We start from the raw sequence: 15,705 nt of genomic DNA on the forward strand, positions 1-15,705 counted from the left end.
CACTGAATTGCCTTCTGCCTCTTCTCAGTCAACACCTCCCCAAACTTTGAGGGCATTCAGCTCCAGATCCCAACTTTACAGCAAAGGCCCATCTCTATTCCTGTAGTTCAGACTGTTCCCCTAAATGTACCCTTCTGGTGCCTCCCCTCAGGCAACCCCCGCAGGCCCTACCTGATCCTTGGTCCTGCCCTCTCGCTCACGAATGTGCGTAGTAACAATCCGCTCCATCTCCTCCCGCAAGTGAGGGTACTGGCTGAGCTGCAGAAGAGAGAAAACACATGCACGTGGGAAGCAGGGCAGGGTCTGCGGAAAAACACTCTCCTCTAAACCATAACAGGGATTCTAAAGGGCTAACAGCACAGGAAAGCAAGAATTGCAGACAGATTTTCCCAAGTTCCTGTGGGGCCAAAGCTCTGTCACTCTGCTTTGAGCTTCTTCAGAGAACAGCCCTTCTCCTCAGCAGAAACGCTGTATCCGTACAGTCGACCAGACTACTGCCAGCTTAATTGTTCTGCAGTGTAAGGGGCCCATCCCCGTCTTCATATCTAAACACATCCGGTCTCAGGTATATCTGAAATCCCAGTTTTATGGCTTAAGCCCATGGCTGGTTGTATCTCCATAAGCCAAACAACTAGTTCTTTGAAGAAGGTCAGCATCTCATTGGCCACCTATGATCTCCCTGGCCTTTGTCTATGCTATGTTTTAAAACCTGCAGCAGCCAGTCTCAAAGCCCAGTTCTACTGATTCAGGATAATGCTATGGTGCTGGAGAGCGAGCTCGCAAACTGTCTCCTTCAGCTTCAGAATCTGTGGGCCAGTCCAAGGCCAAATGTCTACACAGAAGTTTTTAGTGCCGTAGCACTAACCCCCATGGCTGTGGGTTCTAAAATGCAGCATACTGTATAGACAGACCTCCTGATGCTACAGACAGTGTCCTGCGTGAAGGAAGATGATCAAAGTGGGCCTCACATCCCATTAGCTGGATCATTAGTGGGTAGCGACCTGCCACAATAAGCAATGACACAGGTGTAAAGGGAGGGCACAGCCAACTTCTCAGGGAACCAGCCTTCTCCCAAGGAGAAAGCAGCAACTCTCAACTTTACAGGTGCACTAGCTGTGTGACTGTAGCATTTTACTCCCCTTCTGCACTCTCTTTGCACCGGAGCAAAGCATTGGAGAATCAGAGCCAACCTTTGAGTCACAGGAAAGTCTGCTTTGCCACCGATCACGTGTTTATACCTTGAGAAGGGAATTCAGTTTGCAGCAAACAAACAAAAGAGAGCAGAGGGACACTGTCGCCTGCAGTTTGCTCGGGGGGGGGAGAATACATAGTGATTGTGAAAGAGAAACATGACAGTGTAAGACAGAAATCTGAAGGGGGAGGGGCCTGACAGCCCTCTGGCATTCAGGCAGCACTTCCTGTATGGTCCCAGTGAAATCAATGGGAATTTTACCATTGACTTCAGTGGGATGAGGCAAATATCACATCCCAAAGTGGTGCTACTGCAGCATTTGGGCCAACTCCTGGACATAGACATCACTTTGCTTTCTTCCTTAACAAAAAACAAAACAAAACAAAACAAAACAAAACAAAAGGCAAGTTCTTTGGGGCCAGGGATTGTCTTTTTCATTTGATATGTGCACAGCACCTGGCACAATGGGACTCTGATCCCTGTTTAGGGCCTCTAGACAATATTATAACAAGCACAATAATAATCAGGCCCCCTTCTTATCCAGCTAATCCTACTCTCCTTAGTACTTAATGAGCATGAACCAACTAATTCCCACACCATTCCTGAGAAGAACAAGTACCTCTGTCCCTCACTTTACTGAGGAATGGGGAGATAAAGTGATTTGCCCAAGATCACACAGCAGAGCCCCTATCTCGAATTAACCTCAATAGGGCAGCACCCACGTAGCTCTCAGTTCAGGATCAAGGCCTAAATTAGCTGCAGACTCAACTCCAGAAGCATACTCAGATCAGATCCTTTTCCACCCCTCCAAAAAGCTTTTTCTCCCTCCTTTTCTCCTATTATTTTGGAATACTTCTATTCTCTCATTTAAAGCCAATTGGGCTTCATCATTATATCATCACCATCATCATTGCCTCCTCCTGTTTGGGCTGTATTTTACTTCGTGCTGCTCATTGTCTTAGTACTGCACAGCTTCAATTCTGCTGATCTGATAGAGGGTTTTTTTAACCTGATTTGTGTTTTTGAGTCATATAAATAAAGGACTAGGACAATATGCAAAAGGAATTGGCCCAGACCCTGCACAAACTCCGATGGAAGATAGAAGGTATAGGGAAATTGCTGTCAAGTATTGAGGTATTTGTGTCTCATTCACCACTACCTCACTCCAGGTTTATTGTACCACTGTCATATCGTTGAAATCAATGCAGATGCCCTCATATACAGCTGGAGTAAGGGAGCAGTGACTCAGGCCCCTTTCTTTACAGAGACACTTCTCACTTGATAGGAATAGGCTTTCTGCTCACACCAAAGATGGTCCCATGAGGAAACGGGCTTCCCCTCTTGCTCTGAGAAGGGGCATATTAGGATTTCTCTTGGCTCTTGATATTTTATTGGCAGTTTGTTGCTTTAGAGGGAGAGTTGGCACTTCCTGCTTTCTTCTGGAATTGAGTAGTTGCCTCATGTCAAAGAATTAAAAACAGGAAGTCGGAAAATCTCTAAGCAAATCTCAACTTCTTTGATTCAAGAACATAAATAAATATATAAATAAATAACACGAACAAAGGCAAGATGAGGTGCAAAACGTTCTCTGTTTATTCAAATCAGGATCAACCAGCAAAGGTTACAAGCAAAAGAAACCAACAGCACCAAGTTCACAAGACATCATGCAGAAGCCTCATACCTGGGCATGCGTGGGAGAAGCAGAGGTGGGTAAGAAGGGGGACATGAACACAGGCCACAGGATGCCATATCCACTGGGGAACATGCAGTGGAATGCAAGGGGTCAGGGTAATGTCAGCAGTGCAAGCTGCACCCAGAAATGCCATGACTCTGTAACACAGGAGAACAGAAGACACTGCCAGGGGCTTTCAGCAGGTCTGGGGTGAATTTCTACACTCATGTGGGCTTGCACTCCTGCCCTACTTGCATTTTCTTCTCCATTCACAATGCAAGCTCAAGACCCTCTCTTGAAACAGCCTAGCCCCAGGGAAATCCTCATGACACAGCTCTGGGTCCCCGTCTTTTTCAACACAGAAAGTCCATCTCTTCACCAGGAATCTCGAGCTCTCTAACTGGAAGGCTCCTGATTTGACAGGCATTCTTTTGGATTCATAAGGCTCTACAGCGCAGTTTGGCAACAAACTTCCTGCTTTTTTTAAATCTACCAGATGGGATGCTACATTCCCGAACGCACTGTCTCCCATTCTCCTCTGACATCAGTTTTCCACTGATCTGAAAGGAGGTACACCTAATGTCATTGCTGTAGATAAAATCAGAATCAGGCCATGTAAGAAAATGCTACTAATGGCTCTCGCAGCCCAACTTTGGCTGTCTCTTTGGTAAGTCAATGGCTAATCTCTCTTCACAAGGTTAAGCCATGTTCACGAAGGCACTAAAGAACAGACGGCTTTGTGTCTTCTACAGATCATTAGTTATTATAGCTGTTAATAATAATCTTGTGTGAGCTCAAAGTGCTTTACAAACTGCTCATATAGGCACTCTTCATCCAGCAATGAACTTCAACTTGCTCTGTATAGTTTTTCACAGCACGCAGCAATATCATGCAGAAGTCTTGAACAGATGGTCAAGAACACTCTAGGCAACTGAGGCTGCATGAAATTCAGCTGGTAGGGAGGCAGAACGTAGTGGAAACTTGTACAGGTTGTACCTCTGAAATCTGGTACTCACTGGTCTGGCAACATCCTTTGTCCAGCAGGACCACGGATGTTGCTGGAACAAAGAGCCTGATGGCCAGAGGCGGGGCCAGGGAGCCAAGGCCAGGAGCCTGGCAGCAGTGGGGGAGACTGCAGCCACCACCGCTGGGGAGCAGCAGCCCAGCACTGGCTAGGCAGCCACACCTAGAGCTGGGGAGCAGTGGGGGAGCTGCACAATCCGGAAATGGGGAGCCACATGGCCAGGGAGCCGCACCTGGGGAGTCAGTTAGCTGCAGCTGGTGAGCTGGGACTGCAGCAGCCACAGCAGGGCTGGGAGCCAGGGCCGCAGCATATACATAAGGGCTGAGAGCTAGGACCACCATGAGGTCTGGGGCAGCCCAGAGCAGGGCTGGGAGATGGGGCCAGGGCAGCTCAGCAGGGGCCAGCAGCAGAGAGCTGGCCAGAGCTAGAACTGCTGAGGTGCCAGCAGCAGGGGCCCACCCCTGTTCCAGCAAATTCCCTCATTTGGGACCAGTCTGGTCACGAGGCTGCTGGACCAGGGAGGTCAAACCTGTATTAACACTGCTTTTAGGAAAAGTTTGTGGGTCTTTAATATATACAGTCTCAATTTTATGTCTTATGCTAGAGTTAGCATACCCCTCTACCACTATGGGAAAATGCTGGGTATTCTACCATGACAATTTCTGCAGCAGCTATACTTTCGTTGGAGGCCACTCATCCAAATATTAACTAGTCCTAGTTCTGCTTCGCTGGAGATCAAGCAAATGCATAGCCCACGATGTATGAAATAATGCACAAGTGCTACACATCAGTCAGGCCTCTACACAGTTCAGCTCTACAACTTAACATGTGCAGTTTACCCTATGGCTCAATCTGTCCTTCAGAATTTCCCATCTTGATTCTGCAACATAGAATCATAGAACACTATGACTGGAAGGGACCTCGAGGAGCTATTGAGTCCAGCCCCCTGCCCCAATGGCAGGACCAAGTACTATCTAAACCATCCCTGATAGACATCTATCTAACCTGATCTTAAATATCTCCAGCGATGGAGATTCCACAACCTCCCTTGGCAATTTATTCCACTGTTTGACCACCCTGACAGTTAGGAACTTTTTCCTAATGTCCAACCTAAACCTCCCTTGCTGCAGTTTAAGCCCGTTGCCTCTTGTTCTATCCTCAGAGGCCAAGAAGAACAAGTTTTCTCCTTCCTTCTTATGACTCCCTTTTAGATACCTGAAGACCACTAACATGTCTCCCCTCAATCTTCTCTTTTCCAAACTAAACAAGCCCAATTCTTTCAACCTTTTTTCATATATCACATTCTCTAGACCTTTAATTATTCTTGTCGCTCTTTTCTGGACCCTCTCTAGTTTCTCCACATCTTTTTTGAACTGCGGTGCCCAGAACTGGACACAATACTCCAGCTGAGGCCTAACCACTGCAGAGTAGAGCGGAAGAATGACTTCTCGTGTCTTGTTCACAACATAACACACCTGTTAATGCATGTCTTGTTCACAACACACCTGTTAATGCATCTCCACCCATTGCCTTCCAATCCCTATAAAATGCTGCTGCTAAAGTCATCTTCCCTCCCAAACGTCTTAATCATCTCTCTCATACACATGCTTTAGAATTCTGTCCTGCCCTCTGCCACCCCATTCAATTCAAACTTCTTGCCACTGTTTTCAGAGCACTACACAGCTCTGTACACCATCCTTGTCAAGCCTCATTCTGTTCCACATTCACTGCTAATGGTGACAACTTTGATGCTCTATTTATCAGCTTCTTGCCTAACTACCTCTGTTGCTCATTCCACATTGCTCCCTGTGCACGAAAAACCTTCCTGAACTCATCTACAGGGCATCCCCAGCAGTCAAGTCCCTCTTAAAGACTCACATCTGCTATGCTGTTTATGAAAAATCTAACTGACATGGATATATTAAGTGCATTTTGCCAAGATGAGATTTAGCCCCACCTAGATCACTTTGTATGTTGTATCCCTCCCCTAAACTGTATTTGAATGTATGTTTGTCCTCAGATTGTGTGCTGCTTCAGAAAGGGACTTTCTTGTCTGCTTAAAAAGCCCCACATACACTGAGAGCATTATCACAAGCAACATTAATAAATCATTGTAATAATAGCTGCCCACTTCAATTCTGGATCCACAGTTCAAAGACATTGGGCAAACATCAACTCTTCGCATTTAATGGGAGAAAGGGCTCAGCCAACCTGGTCAGGATTTGAATCTGTCACTCCCGAGAGTTTAGGCATGTCCAGCCTGATTCTGCAGCTGTCTAAGTCAATCACACAGGTGGAGGAAGCAACTTTGCACTGGCCAAGCAACAGACCAGTTTTCTTCCTTCTCTAATTTTTAAAGACCAAATTCTGCAGTCCTTACTCCAGCAACACTCCCACTGGGACCATCTCTAGAGAAGGACTGTGCAAGATTCAGTCCAGCACTAGCTTACAGGAGATCTTCTCTTCCTCCCTCTTGATCCCTGGTGAAAAGCTCTCTTCTGCCCCATTGGTTACCTTTCTCCCTTGCCTCTGTTCTGTTTTCTACACTCAAAGGCCTGGACAAGGAAATGCATTCACTTCCTGACTCTACAACTATATGATTTCATCTCTATCTTAGAAAAATCTCTTCCCTACCTTTCTTCCTCCAATGCCAAATCCTACCATGCCAAAATGAGTTCCAAAATCCACAGAAGGTGGATGGGTAAGATCCCAGCCATATGAGCAAGGTGGCCCCACTGTAGGAAGCCAATCTCAACAGCCATGGAGTACTTCTTTTTCCCCTCTCCACTAATTTCACTTCCCTGAAGACACAGCTCCAATCAGAAACAGAAAAATATCAGTGGAAACAAACCAAAACCACTACAAGCAAACACAGGGGGGAAAAAGGATGGAGGAGAGTCTGCCACATTGAGCTGGAAGAAAGGAGGACTTAGAGACAGAAATCCTTTCAGATGGAGCAGCAGTGCTTGAGGGATGGCAATAAGCAAAGTGCAGTAGCTGCTGTGAGCAGCCCTGCAGAATACAACGAGGTCCCTTCATCTCCCAACCTCCAGCTCTTGCCATTATTCTGGGCTGTACTAGATCCCCCCTTATTTCCTGCCTGTCTTGTCCAAATCTCTCCCCCAAAATGTGGGATTTTATACGTTGGCTGGACTAGACACTCCAATGCAGAAAAAATTTTTTACAAAGGCTTCTCTAACTGGAACAAGCGACATTGCTCCCTTTAGCTCACCTGGCAGAGAAACTTGCCCAGCTGGGTCAACATGGTTCAGGATTTTAGCCCTTCTGTGGTGCATTAATTTATTAATTAGTTGGTCTGCCTTTCTATTTAAAGAAGTGTGTGGCTCCCTCTACTGTACTATACCATCCTAGGAAACCAAGGTCACTTTTCTCCAGGCATGTGCGATGACTTCTACTTATTTGAAAGGGTGGTCCCTTTTTCCCACCCTGCAGCTCTTTAAGCCACCCTGGAACTTGCCTCCTCTCCTTTGCTAGGGCCAGGAGGAAACAGCATAAAGTTCATCTTTCTATCTCTACTAGCCTGCTCTGTGGCATTAAAGATCAGCAGGAATATAAGTGAGAGAAGACACAAACCTTTGTGATCTGGCTGGTGGTTCGGGTTAGTCTGTGGCCCACTAATTTGGCAGAAGAACCTGGATTCTTTCATTTTTAAGGCCTTCCTCTAATTTGTTGCCTTGTTTGAAGATGTGTGAGTTTTCAACCAAAGGGCACAGAAAGGTTTTCAGCACGTGTTCAGGAAGAATAGGAAGAGGGGTATATGCTACATTGAGCTGCATGCTGAGAGGCTGGAGTGAGGCATGGGGGTTGGCTAGCAAACAGTCAGCTATATCCAGCTGACTTCTGAATTCACAGCAGCAAGATCCGTCAGCTGGGGCCTGATCCCTCTGCCCTACTTTTCACACCGCTGTAATGCCTGTGGGCTGCTTCTCCCCCATCAGATGCTTATGTACATAGCATAACCTGATTTCCATGACTGTACTCCTAGTTCTCACTAGATTTGTTGCTGATCTTCTGGTGTGACCCCATGCCCTGACGGGTATGTAGAAAGCACATGTGTGTATAAGAGAGAGGGGTGGTGCTTTGCCTTTTCCTTATATTGGTGGTTTCTTTACCTTTTCGCTACACTTTCTGATGGTGGATGTGAGCTCACTCACTACCATATCCACACACTTCAGACTCGGCTCCTTCAACTTCTGCACCTGCTTTTTCACTATGGCTTCAAAAGCGAGGTCAGGCGTGAAGAGACCCGTTCTGCACAGTGAAGGGGAGGGAGGGAAGAAGCAACAGGGAAGAAAGAAGAGCAAAGCAGACAAGCAGAGAAAGAGAAAGAGAGAGAGAGGAAAAGAGAGAAGAGAAAAACACAAGGCAAAATGAGAAGTGAGATTTTGGTTCACTCCACAGGTAAATCGAAGCAGGCTAGGATTGTTGCAGGGCCCATGTGCTGCCAAGTATCAGGGGTTCTGCAGAGGCATGGCTGTGGCACAGTGGGATGGAACAGACAGAGTAGGTGAAACCATGAGCTACAGAGCCTAACAAAATGGATGGATGAAGCATCTAGGGATCTGTCTCTCAGAGCAAACCTTCTCTGGAGGCAATGTAGGCTGGACACGGAGTCTTCTGCTTTTTTCTTTGCCTTGGTCCGTCTAAGTTCTCTCCGCTGTTCCTTGGATCTCTCCTCCTGCCTCTGTACCCACCAGCTTTATTCCTTTCTCTTTTTGTTTCTCCTAATCCATTCCTCCTAAAGATGGACTGCACAGGGCTGGGAGATGCGGGGGGTAGGTAGGGGATAGGGGGTCAGCTAAGTTTTGTCATCAAGGTTTTGGTTTTGCATAACCATGGGCACTACAGATTCAACTTCCTCGCTCCAATTTTCAGGGGTTCAGACAAACACTTCCAGTTATGGCCTCTCTCTTTTCCCGTTCTTTCTTTCCAGATGTAGGGAAGGAAGGTAAACCCTGATCATCAACTGCATCTGTGAGGCCAGTGAAATGTATCATAGTAATTAGGAAGGCGGGACTCTAGAGAGCCACGACAGCTATCTCAAACATCACTCCTATTCCAGCTGATTTGAAGAGGCTGCTGTCAGGTTGACTGAGGTACAACTTTTAGGGGACTCATCTTTGTAATTCAAACAATATAACACTGATGAGAACCAGAAAGTGAAAGTAACTAGAAATTAAAAGGAAACTTGGCCAGTTTATTCCACTGTCCCAGCTGAGAGAAATGCAGGGTGAAAACAATCACAGGAAGAGTGCAGAACAAATTAGATTTTTAAAATGTGACTAGAGTTAATCAAATTCAGGGGCTACTAGTAACAGAAACAAGCAAATTAACCTGTATGGCAGGGTCAGTCTCATTCCTGGGCCCCAGACCTTCTGTTCAGTCCACTGGCCCCACCATAGGAACCCTGTTACCCTTGCTAAGGCAGAGGGGTGGCATGGGGGGAACCCGGTTGCCACCCACTCATTCCGGGTTCTGGCCCAGGGATCTTGGATGGCTGCCACCAGCAAAGACTGACTCCTTTTGCCCTCGCCCCTTCAGCTCTTCTCCCTGGGCCACTTCCCCAGACAATCCCCCCACCCCCTTCTATCTCCTTCAAGTAGTGTCAGCTGCGGTAGCAAGTCCCCTTCCTTCATTAGCTCCACCAGCTGACCAGTTCTCCACTGTCTCTGGTTGAGCCTCAGGGTCCCCTGGACTAGGGCAGCCCAGCCTCAGGTTACTGAGGCTCTTCTCCTGCCCTACGGTCTCTGCTGTTCCTCCAAATCTCCTTCCCTCTCTTCACACACCTCCTAAACTCTCCTTAATCAGCTGGCCCTAATTGATTTAGGAAGGCCTACTCCTCAGCTGCTCCCACTCTGATCATCAGATCCCAGTCTGCCCTGTTTTTACTCGTCTTTCCTCCCCTGGCCTCACCCTGCCACACCTGACACTGACCCCTTTAAATCTTTATCAGCAGGACAAGTGGTCATTGTGTTGCACTGTCCCACTATAGCAGGGGCTAGAAGTGCCAGTTATGGATTTCCTGTGTGTTTCAAGGCGTATTGTCACAGGACATTTTTCCTATCCAAACATAGGGAGAGGGATCCTCAGTGCTTTGAGCATTGGCCTGCTAAACCCAGGATTGTGAGCTCAATCCTTGAGGAAGCCATTTAGGGATTGGGGCAAATAGATACCAGGGATGGTGCTTGGTCCTGCCAAGAGGGCAGGGGACTGGACTAGATGACTTCCCAAGGTCCCTTCCAGTTCTAGGAGATGTGTATCTCCAATTCTATATTGTAACTATATCAAGGTTGCCTCATGCTTCTGACGACTCCTCAGCTAGATTCACAGGAGCGTACATCAGTAGAGCCCTGAAGAATTCACAGAGTTTTGCAGATTTACAGCAGCTGAGGATCTGCCCGCCCCAGTCGTTAATATGGAAGTGTTATCCAGGGATATGTCAACCCCAAACATATACTGCTCCATCTTGATCACAGCACTCTCGTCTATGCATTCTGTCGCTTACAGCTAACGTGACAAGCTGCTGTGTTCATGCTAGGATGTGTAGTTTCCTTAGGCTCCATCTTCATCCAGGTGCACTTCTCACAATCTGGCAGATTGCCAATGAAGCACTCACTTGGGGAAAGACCAGGTACCCTTGAAGTAAAATGGCCCCTGCATATTGCAGGAAATATGTTCCAGGTCTCACTGCTTATTCAGAAATTCAACCTGCCTACTCAGTTCAATACTGCCCCTTTAGATGTTTCATACAATATCTGGATCAGCGGATTGGGCCAAAAAAAAGGACCCTCATGCAAAATATCCCTTTAGTGACCTGAACAACATTTTAATAACAACAGCAGTTTGCTTTTTTAAAGTAAAAATTGTTACCACTCAAATTTAAGCACATGAACTGCAGTCAAACTCAGTCTCTAACCTCTGAATGACTAAGGAACCCAAGCCCACTGCACTAACAAGAAAACATTTTCAAAATTTTGATTCCACCTAACTCCCTTCTTAACTGAGTTGATGGTCTGACCTAATAGCTCTTCCTATAACTGACCCCCTCAATCCTCCCCAAAGGTTTCTCTTTGTCCACCTCTTTCCAACATTTCCTCTTGCTTTCCAATAGCTGCGTCTACACGTGCACGCTACTTCGAAGTAGCGGCACCAACTTCGAAATAGCGCCTGTCGCGTCTACACGCGTCTACACGCGTCGGGCGCTATTTCGAAGTTAACTTCGACGTTAGGCGGCGAGACGTCGAAGTCGCTAACCTCATGAGGAGATAGGAATAGCGCCCTACTTCGACGTTCAACATCGAAGTAGGGACCGTGTAGACGATCCGCGTCCCGCAACGTCGAAATTGCCGGGTCCTCCATGGCGGCCATCAGCTGGGGGGTTGAGAGATGCTCTCTCTCCAGCCCCTGTGGGGCTCTATGGTCACCGTGGGCAGCAGCCCTTAGCCCAGGGCTTCTGGCTGCTTCTGCGGCAGCTGGGGATCTATGCTGCAGGCACAGGGTCTGCAACCAGTTGTCAGCTCTGTGTATCTTGTGTTGTTTAGTGCAACTGTGTCTGGGAGGGGCCCTTTAAGGGAGCGGCTTGCTGTTGAGTCCGCCCTGTGACCCTGTCTGCAGCTGTGCCTGGCATCCCTATTTCGATGTGTGCTACTTTGACGTGTAGACGTTCCCTCGCTGCGCCTATTACGATGTTGGGCTGAGCAACGTCGAAGTTGAACATCGACGTTGCTGGCCCTGGAGGACGTGTAGACGTTATTCATCGAAATAGCCTATTTCGATGTTGGCTGCACGTGTAGACGTAGCCAATGTGTGTGTCACCTTCTGTACCATACCTCCCCTGTCTCCTTCACTCCACTAGACTTGGTTGTGGAATATGGAGTTCCCACCTTTTCTAGTCTATGGTCTCCTTTTGTCCTCCCTATTTTTTACATTCACCTCTCTGTCCTTCATGTCTCTAATGAAGATGATTTCATGACTGGTGTAAATTAATTCCTCAAGGAAAAGGGAAGAGGAAAACAAGACAACGAAAGGAAGAGAGAGAGAAATGGGAAGGGAAGACAGAAAGACCGGGAGAATGATTCATGGGGTGGGGAAGAGGACAGCTGTGATAAAGACTTAAATGATGACTGAAGGATGGTAAAACTAATCAAGGGAGAATTAATGGCACATGAAAAGTGGGCCCTTCAGATCCAGTTACTGGACAATTCTGGTTACTTGGCAGACCAAGGGCCTATGCTTACCTGTCACCAGCACTAAGGGCAATTTTCTGGGTGCTCCTCACAGCTACACACCCCAACAGAGGACAGCAGGATAGGAAAAGGAAGCTCCTCACAGCATTCTAGAAACCTGAGGAATCTTTCACTGTTTGTCCACTTTGCTTTCCCAGTATTGACTGGGACAAAGCACATGTATGTGAGCCTAAGGACCTCTGCAGAGACCTCCAGCCTCAAGCAATGTTGTCTCTTGCAAAGCAAACCTAAGTCTCACCACATGTCCCGCCCCCCATTCTCCAAATCCAAGGATTCATCTTGCTTGGGAGCCTTTTGTAATGCCCTCACCCAATTACCTGCTCCTGAATGGCCAGCAGTGATCCAACAGACCAAGAGTCTCCAGTGCCCACGCTACCACACTCTCGCTGAGACGCCCTTTCACCAATGCCTGGACCTATCTGAAGCAGCAGGTGATGGCTGAGAGAAATGGCAGGAAGTCTCTCCATCTTTCTCACACTGCTTCTCCACATTAAATCCAAAGCCCAAACTGAGACAGGAGAATGCAGTATTTGCAGAATGGGCATAATTATGATTGGTTCTCTCCCAGATCCCAACTGAAGCCCACAACAGTCACTCTGAATCCAGGGAATGAAACCTCCAGCTCCAGGGCTCTCTTATCACAGCAGGAGGAAAGGAAAAGCAGGAGCTTAGGAGAGAGCGGACTACTCCACTTTCCTTCTTCTCAGCCATTTCCTGCTCCTTCAACACAAGCTACAAACCAAGCCAATCAGAAACCACACCAAATTCCACAAGCTTAGGAACATCTTCCTGCAAGGGAGCCCACAGCTTGATCTTTCCACATTAGCAAAGCCTACTTCACCTTTGAATCTTGAGCCTCCACATTTGAGAGTTTTATGTACCCTTTTGCTCTGTGGGGGTCAATCGGGGCCAGACTGGATGATACCAAATCCCTACACGTTTCTAGGGGACATCTATATCCCAGACTCTGACTTGAAAATTAAAAGCAGAAATTAAATTCAAATCAGATGTAAACCATCTGTCTCTAGAGGAACAAATAACATTGGCTATTATAAAGAGTTAATGCTCTTCTTAGAGAGCCACTGGAGGGGGTTGGTTTCTAGTGTGGGTCTCTTCGAAGAGACCCCCGTGTTCCAAAGATGCTTGTAATGGCATAGGGGAGACTGGAAGCAACCCACTCCTATCAGCTGTCCCATCGCTTTCTGATTGGCTGGTTGGTTGGAATGCCCCAGGCTAGTATCACTCAGGTCTAGTCATGCTGCTGAGGAGGTGGTTAGAAACACCAAGTTTCACTGCAGGCAGCTCCTTGCCCAGATCGCAGTGCTGTGCTTCAGCCAGCGAGCAGGTGGGCGGGCAGGTGTTAGCGTGTGAACTCCACGTTCCCTCTGGTTACCTTCTTGGTGCACTGTCTAACGGTATTGATTAACTCCGAAATGACCATGTCCACGCATTTCAGGCAAGGCTCTTTAATCTTCTTCACCTGCTTTTTCACAATGGTCTCAAAGGCCATGTCGGGTGTGAAGAGACCGGTTCTAAACACCCAGGGCAGGGGACAAGACAAGGCAGGAAGGGGGAAGAGGGGGCAAGGAGAATGTCATAGCATTACACACACATTTCAGAGCAGGCACTTGTATCACTGACACCCAGCTCGTTGGGCTGGAGGAACCATAAAACCCATGAACAAGACCTCACTGAAATCAATGGAAATGGCGGGTGCTGAACACGTTGCAAAAATGGTCTCTTAAGGTGCAAAGGACCAACTCAGGGATCAACTTTAATCTTAGGTACCACCTTGGCCATTAGATCAGGGGCTTTTAGGGTTTAAATGGTTCATAGGTCTGGGCTTGGCCCTCTGCAGAGGGGTGAACATCACCCTTAGGCTCCATCTAAATGGCAATTCGCTTTCAAAATAATTTATGCAAGTTGCACTATGCAAATTGCGTAAATTATTTCAAAACGCCTTATTCCGAACTTGATGCCATTCAGACGGCCCCAAATTTTGGAATAAGGGGCTATTCTGAATGTTCCATTTCTCCTTGTATGACAAAGTGTACCGGAACTGGAATATTGTGCCCAAAACAGCAGCAAGACAGCGTTGCCATTTTGGGATATCTTTGTATCCCAAAGGTATCCCAAAATAGCATCTGCCACGTAGACATAGCCTTAGAGAGTTTCAAGAAACTCTTTCTTAATTATAATATGGGACAATAAATACTAGTACTATTGCTCAAACAACCCTGGTTAGATCAGATGGAATGAGCTGCAGGAGAAGAAAATAAACCTGTCAATATGTAATCGCTTGCATTGTCAAGTTGAATAGGGATTGTGAAGGGTGCTGGGCTCCCAGAGACCCCTCTGATCACATGGGAGCCGTAGTAGCTCAGCATCTCTCAGGTAAGGCTGCCCATTAGGCAACATAAGCCGCATATCATTAATCTTCTCATGCAAAGGTAGTAATTTACCATGCATTTGGTATCTGTCCCTGCAAAGTGCTGAGCACCCTCAGCTCCCATTGAAGCCACTGACAGCTGAGGGTGGTCAGCACCAGCTTGCAGGATCAAAGCCTAGTAGATCTGGGAAAAGAGAACAATATTTAAGAAATTAAAAAGGCATATGGGGGTATCTAGCATCCTTTCCTTTGTCTCTTCCTCTTACTACAATGTGACTTCATTTCCTCTTTCTCACATTCAGCACTGAAGATGGAGGGGAAAGGCTGGTCACCAAGCTCATTTTACCTTTCAGGCTCCTGCTGCTCTCACACAGAAACAGAAAGCAAACTGATTTAGAAGAACACACTAATACTTCCCAATACAAAGCTGTTTAGCTGCCAATGGCCCAGACATGTGTTCCCTCCCCTCTGCTGACCTACCATACCTCTGAAGTCTTCTCAACTTGGTTTGGAAGAGCTAGAGATATTTACAAGGCTGTGCAGTCATGGGCCTGCCTAGTGCATGATACATGCCTGATACCATGGATGTTCTTGATGGCGTAGCTGATCTCTCGCCGGAGCTCCTTCTCATCAAACTCCATCTGCACCAGAAGAAAAGATTGTCAGGAGGAGCCCAACAAGCTATACAACAGAACACTGATGAGAGGGCACCTGCCAGGACACGATGAACCTTGCAAAATGGAGGCCTGTTGAAAGAGTGTGGATTGTTGGCTGAAACATGGGAATGGGAGCCAAGAGGTGAGGCTCCTGTTGTCAGCACTCACATGAGGTGTAAGCTTTGGAAACTCAGCTTAGGGCTTGACTGTCAGTGTACGTCTATACCTAACCTGGAGCTGTAATTTCCAGTTGAACAGATGTACACATGTAAACTCCAAAATGAGTCAGTGTGATAAAAATAACAGTGTGGCATGGGCATTGGGTCAGACTACCAACCCCAGGATGAACCTAGGGTCTCAGATGGGATTGTATGCAAGTAGCTAGACTGTTCCATTATCCATGATGCTGCAGCACCACTGCTATTTTTAGCATGTTAGCTCAATTGAAGCTTGCACATATATCTGTACCAAAACTGGAAAATATATCCCCAGCTTTAGAGGATGT

General features: G+C 47.1%; 1 protein-coding gene across 9 annotated transcripts in view; it reads right to left on the bottom strand.

Moving 5' to 3' along the window:
• Window positions 1-15,705, bottom strand: part of DNM1 (dynamin 1) — a 147,571-nt gene that overhangs the window by 79,461 nt on the left and 52,405 nt on the right. For all 9 annotated transcript variants that reach the window (XM_075015879.1, XM_075015880.1, XM_075015877.1 and 6 more), the window contains exons 9-11: window positions 15,118-15,185; window positions 13,549-13,687; window positions 172-258 (exon numbers count right to left, since the gene is read on the bottom strand). In XM_075015879.1, coding sequence (XP_074871980.1) covers window positions 172-258; window positions 13,549-13,687; window positions 15,118-15,185 — 294 coding nt within the window. The remainder of the gene's footprint in view (window positions 1-171; window positions 259-13,548; window positions 13,688-15,117; window positions 15,186-15,705) is intronic.

This window comes from Carettochelys insculpta, chromosome 21 (assembly GCF_033958435.1).
Source record: "Carettochelys insculpta isolate YL-2023 chromosome 21, ASM3395843v1, whole genome shotgun sequence".
NCBI classification, from domain to species: Eukaryota; Metazoa; Chordata; order Testudines; family Carettochelyidae; genus Carettochelys; species Carettochelys insculpta.